The sequence below is a fragment of the Chlorocebus sabaeus genome, chromosome 18 (assembly GCF_047675955.1).
Source record: "Chlorocebus sabaeus isolate Y175 chromosome 18, mChlSab1.0.hap1, whole genome shotgun sequence".
In the NCBI taxonomy this organism is placed as follows: Eukaryota; Metazoa; Chordata; class Mammalia; order Primates; family Cercopithecidae; genus Chlorocebus; species Chlorocebus sabaeus.
In genome coordinates this window covers 6,063,627-6,091,042 of record NC_132921.1, presented here as the reverse complement: position 1 = coordinate 6,091,042, position 27,416 = coordinate 6,063,627, and the positions used below count along the sequence as shown (strand labels likewise).

Below are 27,416 nucleotides of genomic sequence, written 5' to 3'. Positions count from 1 at the left end.
CAGTATGATAAAATGAACACAATACTGTTAAAACTGGGAAGCTATCCCTAATTTTTCTTGAAGTCTAACTGTTTTCTAAATATTTCATAGCAGGAAATAGATATTTGGGGGAAGAATTGGTATTTCCATCCTTTTAATTGAAGAGATACCTTTTGAATGATTATATTTTTTCAGCTGTCATCAGATATTACTTTATATAACAACTGAATTTTAAAGTATTTTCTTTAGCTTTGTTAATTTCACATCAAGCATAGTTATAAATATCAAACATGATTATGAGTTATAATAATATGGCATATTCTGTGAATTTTTTAAGGAAGAGATTTTCTTTCTCAGATGGGAAAACAAAGTGCTGTTGGTAAGTATAAATGCATAAGTCAATAGATAATATAATTCACAGTTGCTAAAGAAAACAGTATCATATGCTGGGCACGGTGGCTCATGCCTGTAATTCCAACACTTTGGGAGGCCAAGGTAGGTAGATTGTTTGAGCCCACAAGTTCAAGACCAGCCTGGGCAACATGGTGAGACCCTAACTCTACAAAATTATTAGCCAGGCACCACGCCTGTAGCCCCAGCTACTTGGGAGGCTGAAGTGGAGGGCCAGTTGAGCACAGGAGGTTGAGGCTGCAGTGAGCCATGATTGTACCACTGCACTGCAGCCTGGGTGACAGAGCAAGACCGTATTTCAAAAAAAAAAAAAAAAAACTGATAGCATAGATCATTGGGTTGTATAATTATTGATTAATCAGGTTGTATAAGACCTTAATTAGATATTATTGTAATCAGAATTTCACCTGGGAAATCACTTCTTGTTCAAAATGTACATTCTAAACTGTATGAGAAAAATTCATCTTAATTGGAAAAAGCTATATTTTTAATTTCTCTACTTAAAGAAAATCATGACTGTGAAGGAGTTTAATTCTGTAGGCATTTATAATGTGTAGTTTCCAGAATCGTATCATCAAAAATTCTTTAGTACTGATGTAAGTCAAAGCTTTATTTCTTATAAGAATAGGATTCTTTTTCTCCTTAAAAAATTGTAAAAAGAGACACAGATGATCTAAAGTATACAGTTTACTAGATGGCCTAATCCAGTTCTTTCACTGATTTGCATGGTTATGTTTCAGATAGACGGTTTCCTAAACAGTAGTCCAGAGATAGCAGTTAGATGAGAATCTTGAGTCACCACCATAGACATTATTAATCAATCATGGTAGCTTTTCACATCATTTGGGCATAGCCTTAAAATCTTGACTGTAATCTACAGCTATTAGATCTGGTTTGACTTTCCAGCTAAAGCCTGTTTGCTCTCCTTGAACTAGTTTTATGTTTAATTTGTGTAGTGTCAGTCAGTGTGCCCAACCTCTGGGTTAATAGGTTCATTACCTACATCTAGTTTCATCTCCAAACACTGTCATGACACTACAGCTGTAGGGATTAAAAATAACAGTTTAGGAGAGGAAAATTCCTCACTCCTGTGCTAGGATTTTTTTTCTTTTACTTTTATTGAAATGACAAATTTTAAGTGTCTATCTCATTGAATTTTAGTAAACTAAACATTCTTGTAACCAGTTCTCAGATCAAGAAACAACATTAAGAGCACCTCAGAATCCCCCTCATGCTTTTTTCATGTACTAACCCTTCCCAGAGTCCCCACTATCCTTACATTTCAGAAGTAGTTTTCTTTATAAAAAAGAAAGGTAAAGACTTCAAGACTCTAGGACTTCAAGGCTCTAGGAGATCTGGAATATATCTGCCAGTATATTTGAGGATATTTGTTAGTAAAAGACTACTCAAGTCAGAAACATGGTATGATACCTCTTTAGATTACAGAATAGGACAATCTCCATATATATATAATATATATCAGATTTGTGTAAGGTATTTGTTGGATTTTTCTCTTAACTGTGGGGTGTTTCATTTTTCTTATTGTAACCTTGCCTGTGACCTGCACCCCACACACATATTCATGCTATTTCATACCTTTGTCCTCTTTTAGATGTCTCATCTGTAAACTGTCAAATATTAAGTGGTTATTATTTGAATTTTTACCATGTGTGGAAAAAAAATCTGTTCTTGTTTTTGACTTGAATAAGTTAGTTTTCTTTGTTACTAAAACATTTAATAGTAGAGTAATAATTCCAAATAGTTCACAGTTAAATATTTTATTTTCAGTATTAAACATCAATGTAACAGAAACTCAAGTTTGTCTAAGTATAGAAGCTTGCACAATCAGACTGCCACCACCTGAGGTACCACATATTGTGATTTCTATACTTTATTATATTTACTATATACTTTTTATGTTTATTATTGTTACTAACATGTAATTAGGTTTTAATTTTTAACATGAAGGGTGGTAGAAAGGTTTTTATTATCAAAATCTGTATTATTAAATGCTTGATATATTTATATTGTTCTAAATCTGCTTCCCCAAAGAAAATATTATTCTGTTCATTTAACACAGGTCTTCACATTATTCCTTTGTTCATAAACTTTGTTAAGATGCTATCTGAGACTCTCCACAAGCTATCCTGTCTTAGCACCCACTTCTTGCCTCTTCCTTCGCTTCCAAATGTAAAAAGCACAATTGCAGCTCGTAGTAAATTTAATATTAATTCCCCTGCCCTTGATATTCTGGTAGCATTTTTTTGTATCTATTTTTTACACATAACACATTTTGTCTTCTTAGTAGAAGGATATGTCTTTTATTTTGTGGATTTCCACAGCACCTAGTATAGAATCATCTTATACACTAGTGTTACTCAATGTTATTGTGTTTCCTCTAGGGAAGTAGTTCTCAATGGAAGTGGTTGAGGGCAGGGAAATGAATGATTGGCTTCTTATGAGACATTTGGCAATGTCTAGAGACAATTTTGGTTATCACAATGGAGGTAGGATGGTGTTGCTACTGACGTCTAGTGGGTAGAGGCCAGAGAAGGGATGCTAATGAATATTCCTCCCTGCACAGGACAGTCATGTTATCCCCACCCACAGAATTATCCAGCCCAAAGTGTCAATAGTGTGGAGGTTGAGAAACCCCAGGCATAGGACAAATGATGCTTCCTTTGCTTAGAATAGCCCTCTGATTGGCTATACATGTCCTTCTCATCATTTAAGGGCCAACTCAAATGCTGCTACTCCATTCATTTATTTCCATTTAATTATTTGATTACCTCTTATGTGGATAAGTAACAAAGGACAATGGATAAGTCCAAGATGAATAGGATCCACTTTTCTGCCTTGGAGAATCATGTAAGCCAGTAGGGAAGATGACCTGCATATAAATAACTGGAATGGGTAACATGGCATGTATATCTTGGACTGATGAGGAACCTTTCCAAGGTTCCAAACCCTGTGTGATCTCCCACCCTCATTTAAACCCTCATACTTTCCTGTACCATACTTTGTTTTCTGTCACTTAGAATACCTGAAATTGTATAATTTGTAAAGAAAATGAATTTATTTATTAACGTTATAGAGGCCATGTCCGGTGAGGACCTTCTTGCTGTTGGGGACTCTCTGCTGAGTCCTGAGGTGGCAAAAGGCATCACGTAGCAAGAGGGCTGGGTATGGAAGCTGAGGTCTCTCTTCCTTTTATAAAGTCATGAGTCCTACTCCCGTGATAAACCATTAATTCATTAACCTTCTAATCCACTAATCCATGAATGGATTAATCCATTCATGAGGGCAAAGCCCTCATCACCCAATCACCTGTTAAAGACTCCACATTGGCGGGGCACAGTGGCTCATGCCTGTAATCCCAGCACTTTTGGAGGCCGAGGTGAGTGGATCATGAGGTTAGGAGTATAAGACTAGCCTGGCCAACGTGGTGTAACCCTGTCTCTACTAAAAATACAAAAATTAGCTGGGCATGGTGGTGCATTCCTGTAATATCAGCTACTCGGGAGGCTGGGGCAGGAGAGTTGCTTGAACCGGGACCCAGGAGGCAGAGGTAGCAGTGAGCTGAGCTCGTGCCATTGCACTCCAGCCTGGGCTAGAGAAGAGCAAGACTCCATCTCAGAGAAAAAAAAAAAAAAAAAAGGCTCCATGTCTCAATACTGCCACATTGGGGATTAAATTCCAAAATGAGTTTTGGAGGGGACACATAGTCAAATTGTAGTTTATACTCTCATACTTATTTCTATTTTTATACCTCTGATTTTCTTATGAGAAGCATCATGAAGACTAATATTGTGGCTTACTCACCTTTGAATTTTCTACAGATGATACTTTTGTATTTTCCCCCTCAGTTTGAACCAATTTAGAGATTGACAGAGGAGTAAGACATAAATAGAGATCAGAATGTCACTTTTATTACTAGGGTGAGATTATAATTTATCCTCAAAATAGGATGCTTCTGAGAGTGAAAGGGGCACTAACCTGATGAGATACTAGCCCAACATGCACGAACTGGGATATATAGTCATCCTGTTCATTACTGGAAAGGAAAAACAGCTCTTGGAGGACATGGCTTATCTGAACCTAAGAATTAGGCAGACGTAATACCCATCCACTAATTGCAGTAGTGGAAAAACGACAGGCCTCCCTTGGGAGACCAGGCACTGGTTCTGATATGACAAAGAGAATGCAGAACACGACTCTGCCAGCAGGCAGCTCCCAAGAGGAAGGGGAAGAGGTGAGCCAGCATGCCTGGTTATTCATCCCAATTTTACCATCTGTATTAGTCCATTCTCACGCTGCTCTGAAGAAATACCTGAGACTAGATAATTTATAAAGGAAAGAGGTTTAATTGACTCACAGTTCCTCATGGCTGAGAAGGCCTCAGGAAAAACAGTCATGGTGGAAGGGGAAGCAAGCATGTCCTCCTTCACAAGGTGGCAGGAGAGAAAAGTGCAGAGCAAAGGGGGAAAAGCCCTCTATAAAACCATGAGATCTCGCGAGAACTCACTATCACTAGAACTGCATGAGGGTAACTGCCCCCATGAGTAAATTACCTCCCATTGGGTCCCTCCCACAACATGTGGGGATTATGGAAACTATGGTTTAAGATATCACCATCCATATGCCCTAGGGAGGAATGAATGACAGAGCAGAATGATTCCAGGAATATGTGTTAGTAGAGCTTTCTGGGCAGGGAAGGAAACACCAAAAATGGGGCAAACACATGCCTCTCCTCTATTCAACATTATACACTCAACACATACTTGTTAAATTAAATCGATTCTCTAAATTATGATTATTCATCAGCTTCTCTGAATCTCACTTTTACTTAAGTTTTTGATATGGCATCTTATACATTCTGACTGCTACAAAAATTAGTTTCATATATACCTATGTTCCCACTAAATTGTAATGTTTTTGAGATTCTAGGTCCTGTGTTACTCATTTTTATTCCTCATGGAGCCTAAAAGATAATTGCATTTAATTTTCCTTTTATTAAAATCTGGCATTGGTTATGTTAACGAAAACGTGACTGAGGCAGACCTCAACTGACTCAGGTTTGTTTTGCCAAGGTTGATGACATGCCCAGGGAAAAGAAATACAAGTTACAATAGGATCCGTGCCCCATGCTTTTTCCAAAGTGGGTTTTGAGGACTTTAGTGTTTAAAGGGAAAAGAACAAGCAGAAGGGGAAAGAGGAAGGGGAAAAAAGAGGAGGAGGGTAGACAATGAGGCAAATGGTTACATTCTTGTGAGGCTTTGATTACAGCTGAGTGAATCTACATTAAACACATGAAAAGGGGTAGAGGAAAAGTCAATTGTGCATTTCTCTCACTCAGTAAATCTACATTTACAGTCATAATCTGAAACTAAGCTGTCTGGGAACAAAAGGAAGGCAGGGGTTTTTTGTTTGTTTTTTGTTTTTGTGTGATTCAGTTACCAAGCTTAATGTTCCCTTTGGTATAGCGAGTTTGGGGTTCTGGGATTCTGGTTTTTTCTTTCATAGTTATTTGGTCAGGTTTGGGGGAGGGGAGAAATAAGGGTGAAGAGGTGAGAAGGAGGTTGTTTCTTGTTTCTCTTCCCTCCAGTTTATTTTGTTTGCTTTCATTCCCCTCATCAAAAATCTGCCATGGCCTCCATTGACTATAAGATGAAATCTCAGCCGTTTACTATGATATGCAAGGTCTTCAGCAAACTGATCCAAACCAACCCTACTTATAGCCTCATCTCCCATTACTGCTCTCCAAGTAGCCAAACTATGAATTGTTTCTCAAAGATAGTATGGTCTTTCATCCTTCCATGTCTTTGATCACACAGTTGTCTAAGCCTTTAATTCCCTTTCTTCTGCTCATCTTTCAAGGCTTATCTCAGACATCACCACTTTGAAGAATTCCCCATCTCCTTCACGTATTATCTATGCAAATGTCTCATTAAACTGAGAAGTCCTAGAGGGAAGGGTCTGTGTCTTATTAATCTTTCTATCATAGGAGCCTACTCTAGTGCCTGTCACTCACTTTAGAAAGATTTATGGAGCACTTTGGGAGGCCGAGACGGGTGAATCACAAGGTCAGGAGATTGAGACCAACCTGGCGAACGTGGTGAAACCCTGTCTCTACCAAAAAAATACAAAAAATAAATAAATTAGCCAGGCAAGGTGGCAGGCGCCTGTAGTCCCAGCTACTCGGGAGGCTGAGGCAGGAGAATGGCGTAAACCTGGGAGGCGGAGCTTGCAGTGAGCTGAGATCCGGCCACTGCACTCTAGCCTGGATGACGGAGCGAGACTCCTTCTCAAAAAAAAAAATAAAAGAAGAAGAAAGATTTACGGAATGAATGGAGCGTTGAGCGTTGACTGGAGTGAAAGACTTATTTTTTGAACTAGGTGACTTTTGTTTCTAAATTCTTTTTAATTCCTCTGGGCTAGAGATTGGAGTCATTTTCTAAATCCTGACCTTTGACCCTATTTAGACCAATTTTAAAGCAGTTTATTATAATTCATTATGAAAAATGGGATTTCAGCCCTTATCTTTACAATTTAAATAGAGATAAAAAAATTTAAGAGGTAATTGAAACAGTAATTTACTCATTTCTCAAATTTTGGACTGTGCTAAACTTTAAAATAATACTTTCCTGGAAGTAATTGAATATTTCTAAAGGAATTTATATGCAGAAGTTGGAATTTTACTGTTTGGTGTGTTAAGATTATAATTGAATCCATAGTTACATGAGGGATCTATTTCAGAAAAGCATTATGTAATATTAAACTGTTTGCCTTGAAATTTAATTATATGGAATATTTGGGAAATGAGTGCCTCGAAACAAATTTCTATTTATTTCATAGATGGATATTTACTGGGTACTATTATGTGTATATGCCAAGTGCTGATGGAAAACACCTTTTCCTCCTAGAATGTTTTATCTAGGTCAGAAGAAAGAAGAGCACACATACATAAAACTTACCAGATGAAGGGAACATTTACTGAGTACTGGTTAATATTCACATACCCAGAAAATTCAGTGTAGGCCTAGAATCACATTAAAATTCTCAGATCTGCACTTTTTAGCAGTGCCTCTTTGGTACGTTAGTTAATCTCACAGAATTCCATTTTTCTTATAAATTGGAGATAATGATATCCCTTCTAGGGTTGTAAGGAGGTTATGGGGTAAAGTACATTAAGGGCCTAGCATAGTACCTGGCAGTAAAGGTTTAAAAATGATAGCTATTGTTATTATTTTATAAGTAAGTAAATTAAGACACAAAGCAGTTAAATAAGTTGCTCTGGGTCATAAAGGTAGTAAGGATTGGAGTTTGTCCTTCAACTCTGTTCTTTCTATAATACCATGCTTCCTTCACCTATCCTTAGGTTTTTTGGTTCAAATTTGTATGTCCCATAGAGCCTTACAGAAATAGATACCTAATATATGTTAAATAAAAATACAATTAAAAAACAATGTTTGGTAATGGAGTGTCAAAATTAGTGTTATAGGAGCTGTGTTACTTCAGGAATTAAGAGAAAAAGAAAATATCTGAGGGAATCTTATATGAAATCTTTGAAACACTTGTACTATTTTTTACCCTTTTCTTCTTGAAATAATCTCCTCTCTTGATTTCTCTGAAACTGATTTTTCTAGAATCTCCTGGAATTCATTTATCTTCATTTATCATTTTAAATGTTGCTGTTTCTTAGGGTTCCATTTTCAGCCCTCTTTTCCTTAGCAGGCTCACCCATTTCAGTGGCTTCAGGCTATACACCATACCTCCCAAATATTCTTGTATAGTTGTAACTTTTCTGTCCTCTCTTGGATACTTTCAAATGAATGTACAAATCGCAGTCAGACTCAATTATTTCTAAAACTGATTTTATTTATTTGTCACCTTCCCCAATCCCAAATCTGTTCCTCCTGTGTAATTATTCTTTTCATTAGTGGCATCAGCAGTCAATAATTTACCTACTAAAGAGTTCAGAATCATGCTTGGCTTTTCCTCTTTCTCACTTTCTCTTTCCAGTGAGTCTTTAATAGCCTACTCTGGTCTCTGAAATGGACTCTTCTCTGCCTCCATTTCTGTTGCTGTAATTCAGACTCCCCTTTTTTACTTGAACTGTTAAACCAGTCTCCATATAGTCCTTGTCTCCAGCCTTTCTCCTCCAAGTTTATCATCTAATTTTTCCTTAAAATGTGAACAGAGTTCACTTTCTAAAACAAAGGTCCCCAGCCTAAATATCTTTAGTATTTCAACTTTACCTAGAGAAAATTAAGTCTAAATTCTTTAGATTGGCATTATAAGGAGAAAATAATATTTATTGAATACCTGCTTTTCAATATGGTTTTGATCATATAAGGGCACTTTATAAATATTTGCTAAATAAGGAAATACAAAGGGTTAGCATTTGCAGTCTCTTGGAGTATATGGTGAACAGTTGGGTGGTTTGCCAGTCTTTAATCTGTGTTGAGAAAGACTAGTGTAAACAATAAGTACTGGTACTTATTGAGGTCCCTGCGGCAATTGACTTGAGTCTCTGAATATTGTAGAAAGTACCCAGAGGATATATACTCAAGCTATATAAGTACGTGTGTGTGAGAACCCATAAACTTTAAACATTTGAACCTGATACCTACCTTCTTTGAATTCAATTTTAAGTTCTGTTTTCTCTCAGTTTATTCCTCCCTCTACAACCAGTCTTTTCTAACATTCATAACTATGCCTGTTCTAACCATGTTTTTATCACACCTTTCAGGCAACTGATCTCTTAAGCATAGTACATCACAGTGCAAGATTTATCTCTTGTGCACAGGAAAATATGTGTCCTTATTCATTCTGTGTGGCCTTGCTCTTTTACCTCACAATGTAACTAACATATTCTATCTTCCTCTTCCTGCATTCATGTTTTCCTGCTCTTCCCTGCTCCTGCATTTCCATTAGTTTTACTGAATGCCACAGGAACTCAGAGAAGGATCAGTCACTGGATATGGGGAAGATGGGTCTAGATCCAGGCATCAGGACCTTATTGGTAGGAGTCAGAGAAATCAGAGTGGGGACAATACTTTAAGCAACTGTATTGTTAAGATGCTAATGAGTTGTCCAGGCAATAAAAAGTTGTCTAGTTTAGTTGGACTTCCTTGAAAAGTAGTAGGCGGGGCGGTTAGAACATTGTTTCTCAAAAGATGTTAAGTGGTTGGTTAAAAATGGGGTAAGGGTTGGCTGGGTGCGGTTGCTCATGCCTGTAATCCCAGCACTTTGGGAGGCCAAGGTGGGCGGATCACAAGGTCAGGAGATCGAGACCATCCTGGCTAACACAGTGAAACCCCGTCTCTACTAAAAATACAAAAAAAAAATTAGCTGGGCGTGGTGGTGGGTGCTGTAGTCCCAGCTACTGGGGAGGCTGAGGCAGTAGAATGGCGTGAACCTGGGAGGCGGAGCTTGCAGTGAGCCGAGATGGCACCAATGCGCTCCAGCCTGGGTGACAAAGTGAGACTCCGTCTCAAAAAAAAAAAAAAAAAAAAAAGAAGAAAAATGGGGAATGGGGTAAGGGTTTATGAATCATTCTCTCTAATCTTAATACAGTGTCCTTTCACCCATTAATACTTTGTTTTTTCACCCTCCTTGAGGTTTCTTTATATCTTTGGCTAACTGGAACAGTGCCTCTCAGGGAGATTTTCCAGGGTAAGAGAGCTGTAATTGGCAAACTATTGTAGGTTAAATACAAGCCAAAATGCCCTATAGGGAGGACACTGGAGGAACAGGGAAGAAAGTGTTCTAGGAGGCTGTTAGGGGTATAAAAGGAGACTGGAGCATTGGCTCTGTCTTTTCTCCTCCAAAAGACCGGATAGAAGTATAATTCCCTTACTCATCCTCCATTTAAAAAAACAATTGAGGTTAAAAGCTATTATTTTAAAATATGAACACCTTCCTTTGGAAGAGATTCAACTCTCTGCAAATTAACATAATTTTTTAAAAACCTGAAAACCAACTAAAATAACTGCAAAATAAGAGTTTGGGCTTGGATGGTAAGAGGGAAAGCATGAAATGCTTTTTATATTGTATAAAGGAGAAGCAGGGTGAGCTGCCACTTTGATTACTTATGTAAAGTGATTATGCATGATTCAATGTAACTTAAGTCTTTAAAAGCACTTTATAACCTACTATGTGCTTGTAACAAATACGTATCTTTTAAAATGTTTCCTTTTTTGCCAAATCGAGGACTTACAAATCTTATTTCCATTCAAAGCTAAAAGAGTTTGAGATTTCCCAGAGTGTTGTAAAGGATTTTCATACCAACAAGCATGCTGTCATTGAGAGACATTCCATTTTAAGCAACTGGTGCTACGTTTTGCCAAGGTGAGATTTCAATTCGTAGTATCTAGAGTGGGTTCAAAATATGGTGGTTTCCCTTATTTTGCTTTCTTAACATTGACATGTACAAAAGTATAAACCATTTTGATGAATTTTAAAATACTGAATTATGACTTCACAAAGGTATTGAAACAATATTGTCATATTTACAAAAGCCATGAATTTTCTTTATCAAATTACTAATTTTAGTATATGTTCAAATTTTATTAGATCTAGTTTCAAAAAAGGTAATATTTCTAAATTTCTCATTATAAAATGAAAACTATCAAAATAATATTAAGAAAACCTCATAAACTTGTATGTAATCATTAATGATTCATTATAATTTGATATGAACTGAGTTTTAAGTTTGTACTATTTTCAGGAAAAAATATTTTGTTACTAGTATAAGCAGGACTATTGGAATAAAATTTTAAATTGCTTAGGAAAAAGAACTTTAGTGGCATACACATAATAATTCAATCATTGAAGCTGGGAGGAGGTGGGTAGAAAACAGGTTTAACTCTAATTCATTTATCACCTAACAGACTTTTCCCTAAAGTCTAACAATTACCAGTAATATCTTTGGGCTGAAAAATTTATTAGTCATTATTTTGTGTTTACAGTTGGCACATTGTTTACAACAATCTAATTTAGTTTTTTCTAGTAATTCTAGTTGTTAAAATACAATACAAATAAAGGCCATATATGACAAACCCATAGCTAACATCATACTCAACAGTGGAAAATTAAAAGCTTTTTTCTCTAAAATCAGGAACAAGACAAGGATGCCCACTCTCTCCACTTCTGTTCAACATAGTACTAGAAGTCCTAGCTAGAGCAGTTAGACAAGAGAAAGAAATAAAAGGCATCCAGCTTGTAAAGGGAGAAGTTAAATTGTTGCTGTATGCAGGTGACATGATCTTACATATAGAAAATCCTAAAGACTCCACCAAAAAACTGTTAGAACTAATAAACAAATTCAGTAAAGTTGTAGGATACAAAATCACACAAAAAAGTAGCATTTCTATATACTAACAACAAACTAGCTGTAAAAGAAATCAGTGAAAATAATTTTGTCCGTAATAGCTACCAAAAACATACTTAGCAATAAATTTAACCAAGGAGGTGAAAGACCTGTACACTGAAAACTACATATCTGTGAAAAAGCACAGCTGACAAAAGCAAAAATAGACAAATGTGTTTACATCACTGAAAAGCTTCTATATGGCAAAGGAAAACGTCAACAGAGTGAAGAGACAACTTACAAAATGAGAGAAAATATCTGTAAACTGTATATCTGATAAAGAGCTACTATCCAAACTACATGAGGAACTCAAATAACTCAATAGCAAGAAAGCAAATAACCTGATTTTAAAATGGGCAAAGGCCTCAAATAACATTTCTCAAAAGAAGATATTTAAATGACCAACAGGTGTATGAAAAAATGCTCAACACCAGCTGGGCGGGGTGGCTCATACCTGTAATCCCAGCGCTTTGGGAGGCTGATGCAGGCGGATCACGAGGTCAGGAGATTGAGACCATCCTGGCTAACACAGTGAAACCCCGTCTCTACTAAAAATACATAAAAAAAAAAATTAGCCGGGCACGGTGGCGGGCACCTGTAGTCCCAGCTACACGGGAGGCTGAGGCAGGAGAATGGTGTGAACCCGGGAAGCGGAGCTTGCAGTGAGTGGAGATCGCGCCACTGCACTCCAGCCTGGGCGACACAGCAAGACTCTGTCTCAAAAAAAAAAAAAAAAAAAATATTTAGCCTGGCGTAGTGGCAGGCGCTTGTAGTCCCAGCTACTTGGGAGGCTGAGGTAGGAGAATGGCGTGAACCCGGGAAGCGGAGCTTGCAGTGAGCTGAGATCACTCCACTGCACTCCAGACTGGGTGACAGAGCAAGACTCCATCTCAAAAAAAAAAAAAAAAAAAAAAAATGCTCAACACCATTAATCATCCGGGAAATGCAAATTAAAGTCACAATGAGAGATCACCTCATACCTGATGATGAATGGTTATTATCAAAATGACAAAATACAACAAATACTGGCAAGGATGTGGGGAAAAGGGAACACTTGCACACTGTTGATGAGAATGTAAATTAGTTCAGCCATCATGGAAAACAGTATGGAGGTTCCTCAAAATATTAGAAATAGAAATATCTTATGATCTAGCAATCCCACTACTGGTGACACAAAGGAAGTTAAATCAGTATATTGAAGAGATATCTGCACCGCCATGTTCATTTCAGTATTATTCATAACAGCCGAGATATGGAATCAACCTAAGTGCCCAGCAACAGATGAATGGATAAAGAAATATGTGGTATATACACAAATAGAATAATAGTCACCCTTAAAAGAGAAGGAAATCCTGTCATTTGCAACTTGGATGAATCTAAGGGATATTATGTTAAATGAAATAAGCCAGGCACGGAAAGACAAATACCTTAGGATCTCACTTCCTTGTGGACTCTAAAACAATTGAACTCTCAGAAGCAGAGAGTAGAATCGTGCTTACGAGGGGCTGGGTAGGTGGGAGTGAAGGCATGGATTGGGGAGATGTTGGTGAAAGGATACAAAATTTCAGTTATATAGGAAGGATAACTTCAAAAGATCTATTGTACAGCATGGTGACTATAGTTAATAAAAAAGTATTAGGTTGGTGCAAAAGTAATTGCAGTTTTTGCTATTGAAAGTAATGGCAAAAATCGCAATTACTTTTTTTACATACATATTAAAAATCACTAAGAAGGGGTGAGGTGGCTCACACCTGTAATTGCAGCACTTTGGGAGGCCAAGGCAGGCATCTGACGCCAGGATTGAGACCAGCCTGGTCAACATGGCAAAACCCTGTCTCTACTAAAAATACAAAAATTAGCTGAGCATAGTGGTGCACGCCTGTAATCCCAGCTAGTGGCTAAGGCAGGAGAATCGCTTGAACAATGGCTTGAACCCGGGAAGCAGAGGTTGCAGTGAGCTGAGATTGCACCACTGCCCTCCAGCTTGGGTGACAGAGTGAGACACTGTCTCAAAAAATAAATAATAGAGCAAAGAGTACATTTTAAGTGGTCTACCACACACACACACACACACACAAAGTATATGAGTAAATGCATGTTAATTAGCTTGACTTAGCAATCCACAATGTATACATATTTTGAAATATGTCATACATGATAAATATATACTATTTTTATTTGTCAATTAAAGCAAAATAAGATTGAGTACAATGTGTTTGAAATTTGAGATGTTTACTATATATAACTAGTGAGATAGTTAAATCTTTTTTGAACACTTTCTAAATCATGTAGTTGACTTATTAAACTGTATTTAAGCATTGGCTCATAATAACTTCCTCATTTTTCATAGTATGAAAATGGGACAAATTATAAATATTCTTCATGCCATCCCCCCTGACTGTCCTTTTCGCTCATATGGAGATTTCCAGAGACACTGGGATGCCCTGGTAAGGAATGGAAATATATGTTACATTAGAAGTTATTTGATTTTTGTTTATTGTAACTTAGCCTAAGTTTAGCTTTCTCCAAGATATTTTAAATTTTGTGCTTAATTTTTAGTATGGCTATAAACTTCCAGAAGATTGTGGAAAAATTAAAATATACTGCAACATCTATTTCAAAATGCTTGGAGAAAGGACCTTCACATATCCTTTACACACTAACTGAAACAAATACTGTCTGCCCACATTATAATCTAGTTTTGCTCCTACTCTCATGTCATACTTTTCAACCTTCTCTGTGTCTAACTGAAACTATGGTACGTTTCCCCCTACTTCGTATCTGTACAAGTGTTTTTGGTTTGCTTAGAATATCTTCCTATTTTTATATGAGGATGAACTTAATAAGGATATTTTCCTTAAACATCATTTCAACAATTTAGAAAACCAAAGTTAGAACTTTCTTAGAAAGATAAAAAAGCAATCATGCTTCTCCTTAGCCAAGTGCTCCCTCCAGTGGCATTTCAGATACAATTGAAAGGGTTGAATTAAAAGGTTAGGTTGTAAACAAAAACAAGATTTTTCTTTTGAGGAGATTATCTAATTTTATAGGCAAATTTTAGATGATTTGACTTATACTTAATTGCACCCCGTTGACTTAAGAAAACATCTTTTTAAACAATATTTTTAAAAATTGAAATATACACACGAGAAAAGCATAAGTGCTCAGGTGAAACTCTTAAATCAGTACTGATTTCACCAGTTCTATCTGTATTCTGACCTGCTGGAGTTTAAAAATGATTGTCTTAGTGTTGTCTTTTCGCATTCTATGTTTCCTAAGCCAAACTTATTTTAATAGTAAAACTGAGGTTAACCTATATCAGTTATTTTCTTTCATTAGATGCCAATGTATTATTCAAAATCTTCAGAATATGTTTCATCAGAAAAAGTAACTGCTTTCTCAAAGAACTGCTTTCACAGCTTAAATACAATCTGTATGTGTTGTTTCTGTGTCCTGAATTTTTTACTGTTTTTGGAGGTGCAACCTGTTCATTGTTTATTATAATACTTATTTTGTAATTCGTAAGGCTTATAGTATCTTTCTTATAAATTGTTTTTGGAGTATCATAGTTGCCCTTCCATTTAGAAAGCCATGTAGTAAGATACTATGAATTATCTCAATTTGGAGTGTTAGAATGTAAGGAATGAAGATCCCTGTGAGAAAACATGCTTTCAGCTGTGGATGGTATCAGATAAGCAATATAAAAGAGTTAGGATATATTTATGTGTGCCTTTGTAACATTGCTACTTTAATACTTTTTAAAATCCGATATAAATTGCCACCTCTTATGTAATAAAATTAGACATTGTTCTTTAACATTGTTCAGATATCCTCTCAGTTGCATCAGAAGTCAGCCCATACAGTTCTTTCCAAGGGTAGATTCAGAAGTTGTGTTGAAAAGTTTTCTTTCAGATTTAAAATCTAAACTGCCCCATATATGTGGATTTCCCATAAAGATAACAAGTAAACCGTGCTACTACACACAAGAACTAAATAAACCTAACATACAGGTAAGAGATCTCTTGTCCTATCTAGTTCTCCAAGACATACTATCCATCTATTTTACTTGAATCTCTTGCCTTCTGGGGTGGAATACCCAACCCAATGTGCAGTAATTCTTTTCTCTCAGTTCAATGTTTCCCTGAAACTGTTTGTTGTTACTACTACTATACTTAGTCATTTGTTATTATTATTGTATTTAACACGGTACTATAGTAGTGGTTGTTTACTGAAATGTTTCACCCACATCAAGGATATAAATGAGTTGGGTTATTGGAGAGTGAAGAGACAGAGTTTTATGAAGAGTATTTATTTGGAGATACTGTGCTGTCAGTACAAGTTCAGTTAAATGGAAGGTAAGATGTCTGCCCCTCACCAAGTCAAGTAAGTTGGGGCTTCTATGGAACCACTTAGAGATTAAAGTATGATCCCTGCTGTATAAGGAAGCAGAGGGCTGGTGTCTGTCTCCTGTCTGATTTCATTAAGAAATTAATATAATTAGCTATCTGCTAATGGACAAATTAAAGATGAAATGACCATATGGGGATTGGCCTACATCTCAGAGTTTGTCAGAACAAAGCGGTTGAGGACTTAACTTGAAATCAGATTCATGGTTTTTATTTTTACTGAGGCTGGAAACTATTGGGGAGGGAGGGTGTTTTCTACTGAGTTTGTCTCCTCTGCATTTTAAAATCTATTCTTATGGTGACATATGGCACACATATGGAAAAGTAATATTGTACAGCTTAATGAATATCAAATGTCTATGTAACTATCACACAGATAAAACATAGAACCTTGCCAGGACTTAGGAGCCTCCTACTTATACCTTCCTAGTAGTAACTCCTTTCCTCTCCCAAAAGATGACCACTACTATGGAAATGATTCCTTATTTTATCAACTAAGTATGTATCCTTAAACATCATATTTCATTTTGCCTGCTTTTGAACTTCATGTAAAATAAATCACAGAGTACGTATTCCTTTGTGCCTGGCTTTTTAGGCTCAGCATCATGTTTGTGACATTCATCCCTGTTGCTCCACTTAGCTATAGTTGGCTTATTTTCCTTTATATGTAGCGTTTGACTATGTGATTATGCTGCGGTTTATCCAGAATATTATTGATGAATATTTGGATTGTTTCTCTTTAGGGGCTACTACTAGTAATGCTGTGATGAACATTCTTGTATATGTCTCGTATATGTTTCATGTACCTGAAACCTCCAGGAGTAGAATTGGTATGGGTATTTCCAACTTTGCTGGCAACACCAAACTATTTCCCTAACCAATCTGTACTCCCCTCTGCCCCAAAGCAGCATAGGAGAATTTATGTTGCTTCACATCCTTGCCTATTTTTGGTATTGTTGGTCTTTAATTTCAGCCCTTGTGATAGGTGTATTTATTATTGTGTGTTTTTAATTTGCATTTTCCTGATTATTAATGAGATTGAACATCTTTTCATATGTATTTTGGCCATTTGGATTTTTTTTTTCGAAATGCCATTCTTTCATTTTTCTACTGTGTTATGTGTTTGTGTTTTTATTGATTTATGTGTATTTTTAACATAAGTGAGATATGAGTTTTTTATCAGTTATATACAATTCTCTTCTTTCATTCTATAACATGCTTTCTCTCTTAAAGTTGTCTTGGTGTCTTAATAGTATCTTTTGGCAGCAGGTCCTAATTTATAATCAGAGTGATCAGTCTTTTTCTTCATGGTTGCTACTTTTTGTATCCTGTTTAAAAAATATTTCTGTACCCCAAAGTCATGAAGGTCTTCTCCTCTAATATCATCCAATAAAAGGTTGTTTTGCATTCACATTTAGATCTGCAATGCAATTGGAATTTATTTTGTAATGTGATGTGATGTAGGGAGTCAGATTTCTTTAATATGGATATCCATATGTGCAAGCTAAAAATAAAAAAGACCATTCTTACCCAGCACTTTTTTCTCAATACTTTTTCTCCCCTCAAAACTTCGCAGCACTACATTTGTCATACACCCAGTGTCTGTGTGTGTAGTGTTGTTTCAGGCCTCTTGAATCTCTTTCTCTGGTCACTTTGTTGGTCCTAGCCCCAATACCATGCTTTTCGAATCATCTTAATTATGTAATCTTAAAATTTATATTTATTACAGTGTTTTAATCTTAAATTTTATAAGGTTTTTGAAATCTGATAAAGCATCTTATCTATTGAACTGTGCATTTCCATACACATTTAGTTTCAACTTGTCAACTTACACATAGACACAGACACACACGAGCACACACACACACGTAGAGACAGAGAGAGCATGTTGGGATTTTGATGGGAATTTCATTGAGTCTAACAATTTAAGAATATTGTATATTTCTCCACATATTAAACATATATTATTTAATTTCTCTCAATAATAGTTTATAACTTTAGGTATAGGGCAGTCTTTTGTACTTCCTATAAATAAATTACTTCAAAATGAATTAATTACATGAATTATTTTAAAATGTATTTATTAACTTTCTAAGATACGGGAATTTTCTAGCTGTCTTTTTCTTATGTGTTTCTGGCTTAAATACATTATGACCTGTCAGTCAGTTGCTGAGAAGTGTGTTCTAATCTCCCAACATCGTGTGGATTTATCTACTTTTCCTACTTTCAGATTTTGCTTTATGTATTCTGAGACCACAATATTAGATACATGTAAATTTATAATTGAGAGTTGTTTATCTTCCTGGTCAGGGGCCAACTCCTCCTACTGTTAGTTAGAGAAAAATGGTACAAAAACCTGACAACCTAGACACAAAGGCCTGCAGACAAGGTCATCTCCTCAGAAGGGAGAGTGAGTGGACAAATGCCCATTGACATCTTTAAAATAGTATTAAAGTTTTGTTCAGATATAGCATCTTTTAAAGTTGCTGGCCAGGTCTGAACCTAAAGAATCTGGAAGAAGATATGTTGTTATATCACACATGTTTTTTGAATATATTTCTGGGATACTTAAGATTTCCAGCCCATGTTTGTTTTAGAAATAGTTAATCAGAACAATGTGCTTGTTAAAATTTGCTTCATGAATGTAAAATAACACTTAATTGGAAATTATGGTTTTATATTGTTCTTTACAATAAGAATTTATCCTACTCAATTCTACTGAGTGCCTTCTGCATGCCAGCTGCTTTTGTGTGTATTATTTCATTTAATAAAAAAAAAATTGATCTTTGGATAAAGGATTTACTCAATTTTGCAGAAGAGGAGACAGAACATCCCAATAATTTCACCAAAATTATTTAACCAAAGCCACACAGTTAAATGCATTGCAGAATTAGAATTGAAACCTAATATTCTTAGTCCTATAATTGGAAAAAGTTTATATTTGTAGCTAAGAGCTCAAGCTCTAGAAACAGGCTGCCTGAATTTGAACCTCTTACTATTTGTATAATTTGGGCCAAGTTATTTGATCTCCATGTGCCCCATTTTAAAATGCTCCATGGGTAAAATGAGGCAGAGGCTAGCAGTGGTAATGATAAAACTTATCACAGATTGGGTTCTCTAGGAGCTGATTCTGAGGTGGCCTAGTGCACATGATGTTTGTTAGGGACTGCCCTTGGAAACAATACCTGTGGAAGGCAGGGAGGAAGCAAGATTGGAGAAAGGGAGAAGTCAAAAACAAAGCAGACACCAGATGGCCCTGGCCACACTTCTGAGGAGCTCTGAGACTAAAATGGCCCATCAGAGTTGTTCTGCACTGGTCCAAATAGCCAGGCCTTTATAACCCCTTCTGCATCTGTCATTGGATTTGGGCCACCCTGAGACAGGCATATCCTTGGGCATTGGCCCTCTGTAACCAAAGGAATCCCTAAAGGGGTTTCTGCTGACAGCACTCCACCAGAGGCAGTGAGTCCTTCCTTTGAAGAGGGTCATGTCTTTTGCAGTACTTACTTCATAGGGGTTTTTAGGACTACATGAGATAACACACAGAAAAGTTTCTTGGTGAGCTCTCAGTAAGTTATTATTGCTAGACCACATACATGTTAACTCTTAAGATTCATGCAGTGTAAAAGGCATAAATTTTAAAAATGGAAAATAAATTGATCAGACTACTTGATAAAACTCAATCAGCTTAAAAAAATTAGGAATGCTTAGTCAAACTTGTTTTTTTTTTAACATACAGAAAATATCAAAGATACATAAAGGAAATTAGTATAATCACCTCTCATGTGCTTCTCATCTAGTTTCCCCTTGACATATTTTTGGGTAGGGAGTAAACTGGGGGATTTTAGAACCAATCCCAGATATAGTGTTTTACCTGTAAAGACTATGATATACATTCTATCTCATTTCAAAATATTTTTATATAGCCCCTATGTTATTATTACACCTAACAGAATTAACAGTAGTTTCTTAATATCTGTTAAGTACTAGTTCACACTGCAGTTCCCCATTTATCTCACACAGATTTATTTTTAAGAGTTTTGTTTAAATCAGAATCCAAAAAAAGGTCCACATAATTTTATGTATGTCTCTTAAATCTCTTTATTCTGTAACATCTCAAACTCTCTCCCCTTTTATTTAGGCCAGTTATTTGCTGGAAAACTAGATTGTTTTCCCTAGAGAATGTCCCATATTCTGAATTTGACTGCTTCCTTGTTGTGTCATGTCACTTAAAGAAAATATTCTTTAAAAACCCATATGTCCTATAAACCTGTGGTTATATCTAAGCTTGACTGAATTCTGCTTCAACTTGAAGCAAGAAATACACTGAGGTGATGCAATGCACAGAACCAAATTTTGAGCCATAAAACTTTTGATTAGTCATCTTCGTCATTTCTCAAGTTTCATTTAATTATTACTTTAATATTAAGCTTCTGTGAGATATTCGTTGATATGTAAGTTCAAGCTTTTAGCCTTCTTCTATAATGTTATGTTAATGTATAAAGTTATATAAGTTGTATATAAATTCTAGAAATTAAAATTCAACCAGGTTGCATTTTCCAGTGACACTTGGCAGAATAATGATAATGATATAATAAAGCATATTTTTTTTGTTGGCTTATGACTTCACAAAGCTGTAGTTTGTTGACTATTAAGTATATTTAAGTTCTGTGAATTATTTATGATCTCATCTGCTGTTTACATAGGCTCTTTTGTAGTCTTTTTATAAATTTTGAATATAAACCTAGAGGTTTCTCCCTTTGAGCTATTTACTTTATCTTAAAAATTGAAAGAATGAGTAAATAATATATTGACAGGCTAGGCTAGGGAGCAAAAGAAACTTCTAGAATGTTCACCATATGTATATTTCCAAAAGACAGCTGAAGAAGAAACAGTGTGTGAACATAAACATGTGTCATACACCACACACATATTCTAGTAGTTTTCTGTCCAAATACAAGTAACTTATATGAATCTGCCTATGAGTTTTCTTTTATCTCAAGTAGTAGATATATTGTTTAAACGTTACTACAGTTTATAGAACCCAAGGGTCCAAACAGTGCGTGTTCTTTGCTTTTCTATATTCATTTTAACTTAATTATTTAACCCTTTTTTCATCAAATGGAAAAAAATTCAATCTGAACACTTCAAGGTGACTCAGTCCCTTATGACAAAACATCTCTTTAAGGTAGAAATGTTCTTCAATCCAATTTAAGAACGCTTCTTCTCACGATAGCATCTGTGCAGAGAGGCCTTGCATAGGACAAGGGCAGTGGTATGTGGTGAAGTACATTGGTATGTTTGCTTAGTATGCTCTATAGCAGGGGTCCCCAACCCCCAGGCCGTGGACCTACCAGTCCATGGCTTGTTAGGAACCAGGCCACACAGCAGGAGGGGAGTGGCAGGAGAACGAGCGAGCATTACCACCTGAGCTCTGCCTCCTGTCAGCAGCATTAGATTCGTATAGGAGCACGAACCCTATTGTGAACTGCGTACGCGAGAGATCTAGGTTTGCATGCTCCTTATGAGATTCGAATGCCTGATGATCTGAGATGGAACAGTTTCGTTTCAAATCCATCCCCCCTGCCACCCTGGTCCGTGGAAAAATTGTCTTCCACAAAACCAGTCCCTGGTGCCAAAAAGTCAAGTTGAGGACTACTCCTCTGTAGCAAGAGAATGGTACCCTACATTCTCCTCCCCTACACTTAAGCTGCTAACTCTGAAACTGAAAACCAAAGGCGTTCATAATTAAGCGTTTCTGCAAAAACAGCAGAAGTGTGGCTTGACCTTACTTCTACCTCCAAATATTTTATGAGTGCATCTGATTGGCTGTTTCTAAATCACATCCAAACCCTAGCTGCAAAAGATGAAATGTAAATTTTAGATTTCCAGGCTTTAGTCTATGTAGGAGCACTAGGAGGAGGGTGGAATGGAGGTTGAATACCAATCCGTCCTATCCATGGCAGTCACAGCAGAGAGATTGGCTGTGGGGAGTGTGGGGGTAGGAGGCCTTCACACCTTCACTTCTTGACCTGGGTTGATTTGATGGTGGTGGTCTCTTATATGGTATCTCGACAGAGATAGTATATGAGGTTTTATCAGTTACTTTTTAGCTTTACCCTAGCTCCCTTGTACAGGAAGTCTTCAGAAAAACATCTGCCTCCTCTCTCTACTCTCTCCAGAAGTATATACCCAATCCTGTTGTGGGTTGAATTGTGTACCCCCAGATACATACACGGAAATCCTAACCCGCAGCTCCTTAGGATGTGACCTTATTTGATATAGGGTCACTGCAGATATAGTTAGTTAAAATGAGGTTATACTGTAGTAGGGTGGGCCCCTAATCCAATATGACTAGTGTTCTTATGAAAAGGGGCAATTTGGATACAGACACACATAGAGGAAGAACACTGTGTGAATGTGAAGATGGGCATCTACAAGCCGAGAAAACAGGCCCAGAACAGATCCTTTCCTCCTGGCCCTCTGAAGGAACCAGCCCTGCCAACACCTTGGTTTCAGACTTCAAGGCTCTAAAACTGAGATAATGTTTCTGTTGTGTAGGCCATCCAGTGTGTAGCACTTTGTGCCACATTGCCCTAGCAAACTAATACAAACCCCTTCTTGATGCATGCTTTTTCACTCAGCTGAGCAATGTCAAGGGGCAGTAAGCCAGTAATTCTTCCTTGGTTAACTTCTGTATTTTGTCATTCAGGGTCATGAAACTTTGCTGGGTTTTCTTTGTATCCCTTGAAAATAATGGGCAAATTAAGAAGGATGTGCTGTGGTCTGAATGTATTTCTCCAAAATTTAAATGTTGAAACCCTAACTCCCAAGGTGATGATATTAGGAGGTAGGGTCTTTGGGAGGTAATTAGGTCATGGGGGTAGAACTGTGCTAAACAGGATTAGGGCTCTTATTTAAAAGGCCCAAGAGGGATCTGCCTTGATCTTGGACTTCCTAGCCTCCAGAACTGTTGTTTATAAACTACCTACTCTGTTATAGCAGCCAAAACAAACTAAGACAGGATGTCTTCTTGCCCTGGTGGTATGGGTAAGCCTCCAACTGAAGTAATCTCCAGAAATGAATCCCAGTCACCTATTTTCAGCATCACCCCAAAATCTCACTCAATATTTTCTTGGAGACTTTCCATATTTCCCAAGAATAGTCAACATGGAAGGAGAAGTATTGTTCTCTGTAATGACTTTCGATTATGTCAAGTTAAGTATTATGGAACTAAGTTTCCTGGAATTTCCTTCTCCACATCATTTTGGTCATGGAACAATACTCCTGTCATTGAGGTATGGGTCTTGTTCTCTTGAGTCTGGATGTCCCTATGACAGAGTGATGCAACATACTCTGAGGTTAGGTCTTTAGGAGAAACAGCTTCCACCTGGTCTTTCTGGGGACTTTTGTTCTTGGAGTCCAATCTGTGAGAGATCCCCAGCACAGGAAGAGACTGCCTGTCAGCATTCCAGTCAGCAGCCAGCATCACCTATCACATGTGAAAGAAGAAGTGATCTCCAGCTGCAGAGTATCTAACCACACAGCATGAGAGATGCCAAACTAAGCCAAGCCAACCCCCAGAATAGTGAAAGATGATAACATAATTATTATTGGTTATAAGCAACTACATTTTGGTGTGATTTGTTTATGCCTAATAGATAATTGGATTAGTCTCTTACTTGTGCCTATTTCCAACTCTGATTTCCCAAAATCTTTCCTATTCTCTTCTCAACCTCATTCAACAGTGGAGCCTCCAGTAGTGGAGAGAAAAACCAGTCATTCAAGTTTGCATATTATTCCTAGCAGTTTTAAAATGTTTATTTCAAGCTGTGAACCTGTGTTTTGATGGGGAAAGTAAGAAAAGAACTTGGTGTTCAGTGTTTCAGATTATTGCCACGTATCAGTCTTTTACAGACAACAGGACTCAATAGACATGTACTTTAAAAGAATACTTTCCACCAACAGATGAGTGGATAAAATATGCTATATATGTACAGGGGAATAGTCAGTCATTAAAAGGAATAAGTTCTGACTCATGTTGCGATATAGATGAACCTTGAAAACATTATGTGAAATAAGCCAGACACAAAAAGACAAATATTTTATGATTCCACTTACATGTGGTACCTAGAATGGGCACATTCATAGAAGAGAAAGTAAAATAGAGGTTACCAGGGGCTAGAAGGAAGAAGAAACAGGAAATTACTATTTACAGAGTACAAAGTTTCTGTTTGGAATGAAAAAAAAATTTTTGGAAATAGTGTTGATGGTTGTATAACACAGTACAGTGGTAAATGTACTTAAAGCCACTGAATTGTTCACTTAAAAATGGTTAAAATGGTAAATTTTATATTATTTATGTGTATGTGTGTGTGTATCCACAGTTCATCTTTAAAAGACTGTAAACACTTGAATCTTTTTCATGCATCTGACAAATTTCTTTGACAAATACTTGCTGAATTGCTACCAGGTACCAGGCACTGTGGTAGGCAGTGAAAAAACAAACATGATTAAGACACAGATGGCATCTTCCCTGTAGTCAAAATCCCACTTATTCCTAAAGGCCTAGTGTAGGTGCAGCCACCTCTTTATTAATTTCTTTCAACAAGGATTTTTAGTAACTGTGAAGGATTTAAGAGTAAATAAGTCCTGGTTCTTACCCTCCAAGAATCTAGTACCTACTTAGGAAGATGGAACATGTACACTAAAAGATAAGATAGCTTACCTTGTACTATTTTTTTTTTTTTTTTGTGACAAATAATATTTAATTTATAGCAGATCCTTGGAGAGTTGACAGAAAAACAGTCACTCTATGGTAGATTGATGGGTGGGAGAAGGTGGGACTTTGAGTATCTGAAGGAGGTCATACCTTGTTCAGTGAGCAAGACAGCAGCATGAGCATGTTTGGAGGACAATGAGTAGCTGTGTGAATGGTTTTTATAGTAGATTTATATGAAATGTAGTATATACCTTTATCTTAAGATAGTATCTTGGATCGTATCTAAAGGAGGATACAAACCTTAAGAAATGTACACATTTCCACCAGAAGGCTCATTTTTATTTTGTTTTTTCTTTACTTGTTCTGTAAATCATAGTGTTGCTTTATATTCTTAATTGGATGGTATTTTATATTTTATTTCTTTTCCATTAAGGACATTATTAATATTTTTAATTTTTTTTAAATCTCTATCCTTTCAGGAACACAAAGTCAAGCCACCCAATTTGACCACTAAAAAAATGTTCAGGGCATCTCTGACTCAAGCCACTTCCATAAAACCTGCCTGTGCTCAAAGTCTTCTACCATGTTCAGTAGCAGTGGACCACAAGGTGGAGCTTTCAGTCAGCCAGCCAACAGCAGGCATTTTCTCAGCTTTGCATCTCCAGCCAGAGTCTGTTCAGAGTAGAAAGAAATCCCTGTCTATCAGAGCTCCACAAGTACGTTCGGAAGTATTAATGCCCAACAGAGGAAATGCTCAAATTCAACACACAAATCTTAGCTCCCAAAGCAACATCACCCCTAAGTTTGTACCAGTTTTCAAAAATACCTCAGTACTTGGCAGCCCGAAAAGAAAACAGCATGCTGTGACACAATCTAAATTGTTTTCACTCAAAACTAGTATCCAGCATGACAAACTGAATTTAGGTCCAGCTATAAAAAACAGATATAATAGTAACATTCAGATGCAGGCTGCTAACAATTTAAATCAGGAGAATTCCAGACCTCTGCAAGAAAAAAATACAGAGTCTTCTGAAAATATGACAAAATTTCCCTCTTCTAATGGAAAATCGACTGTGAGTTTAAACAAAAATAAGCAACTACCTAACAGTGCAGTATTGCTGAGGTCAAATAACAATTTAGGGGTATTAAAAAGTGCTGTTGACTTCCAAATGAAAGGAAAAGAAAATTTAACAGGCAAATGTATAACACAAATTTTAGGGAAAAGCCATGGGTCACTAAAACTGAAAAGACAGCCACACATTTTTGAATCAGATGGAGAAACAGAAGATCCCCGACTGCTACAGCAGCAATCAGAAAATCAAGCTAAAGAAGTTGGTACAAGTGACCACAGGTTGATAGTAAGCAAAATAGCCCACAAGTCTAAAAGAAAATTATGTCCAGAGTCTTCCAAAACTTCAAAGAAGCATCATTCCAAGACTGCGCACTATGGCCAATCCAGTTCTTCTAGGAAGCAGGTAAAATAATAATAATAATAATAATAACCTGGCACTACTTGTCATATGCTAGACCTTTAAAATCCCTAAATAAGTATTTAAATGATTTCCCTGAGATCATTTAGAACCATCTAATTAATAAACAGAATATCTACCTTAGAGCAACTGTAAGTATATGCAGTTAATTTGTAACAAAATGTGATTCTTCAATCTAATACAGATACTTGACTCAGATAAATCAAAACCTAAGAAATCTCTCATCATTCCTAATGCTTAGAACATGGACCTGAAAGAAGGAAATGTCTACCAGGTAACTGAGGTGATAGCTTTTGATTTGCTTTTACATTATCTTAATTGGGATTGCCAAGTTTAGGGGTCCCCAACCTCTTGGTAAAAAGCAGCTACTTTTAAATTAATTCTTTGAAATCCTAAAATCAGCAAAGAAATAGGACATGGTGGGAACAGTACACTCCTTGGATAAGGGCCGTACACAGCAGCTGTTTTGTAATGACTCCAAAGAGGGATGAGTGCAAATGGTCCTCTGTGGGCTCCCCCCTCCAACTCTGTTCTGAGGATCCTTGCAGACTAGGAAGAGCTCACGCAGCAGCAGCAGATTATCTAAAAACAGAAGATTTGAACAGCTACTATAATATCCACTTTTTGGGATACCTACCCAAGATAATAAACCTTAAATGATATTTCAAAGGTTAATCATTTAGTTAAAATTTACTCGAAAAGTGCTACAGTGCTGGCTGTTTAAACGTGATATTCAGTTGATAATGCTGAGTTCATGGCACTGAATTTACAACATGATACATCTGGAAGTTACATTTTATTTTGTTCTGCCATCTGTTCTATTCTAAGAACAAACATATTACTAAAATACCCACAAGTTATTTTTTACATAGAACTATTGGAATACTTTCAATTTAGATTCTTTAAGAACCAACTAGAAAACATTATCTTTTCCAACTGCTATTTCTTCCTATAACTAACAGAATCTTCATCCTGATTTTAATTAACCAAAAGGTATTTAAGTCTATTCCTATATATGCTATGTGTTGTATTTT

At 36.6% G+C, this 27,416-nt stretch overlaps 1 protein-coding gene across 1 annotated transcript in view; it reads left to right on the top strand.

Moving 5' to 3' along the window:
- C18H18orf63 (chromosome 18 C18orf63 homolog) overlaps positions 1 to 26,623 on the top strand; it is a 37,328-nt gene extending 10,705 nt beyond the window's left edge. The window contains exons 5-12 of the mRNA XM_008013778.2: positions 317 to 358; positions 2,179 to 2,255; positions 10,634 to 10,743; positions 14,115 to 14,211; positions 14,324 to 14,409; positions 15,591 to 15,774; positions 25,372 to 26,367; positions 26,567 to 26,623. Coding sequence (XP_008011969.1) covers positions 317 to 358; positions 2,179 to 2,255; positions 10,634 to 10,743; positions 14,115 to 14,211; positions 14,324 to 14,409; positions 15,591 to 15,774; positions 25,372 to 26,367; positions 26,567 to 26,623 — 1,649 coding nt within the window. The remainder of the gene's footprint in view (positions 1 to 316; positions 359 to 2,178; positions 2,256 to 10,633; positions 10,744 to 14,114; positions 14,212 to 14,323; positions 14,410 to 15,590; positions 15,775 to 25,371; positions 26,368 to 26,566) is intronic.
- Positions 26,624 to 27,416: the final 793 nt, after the last annotated feature.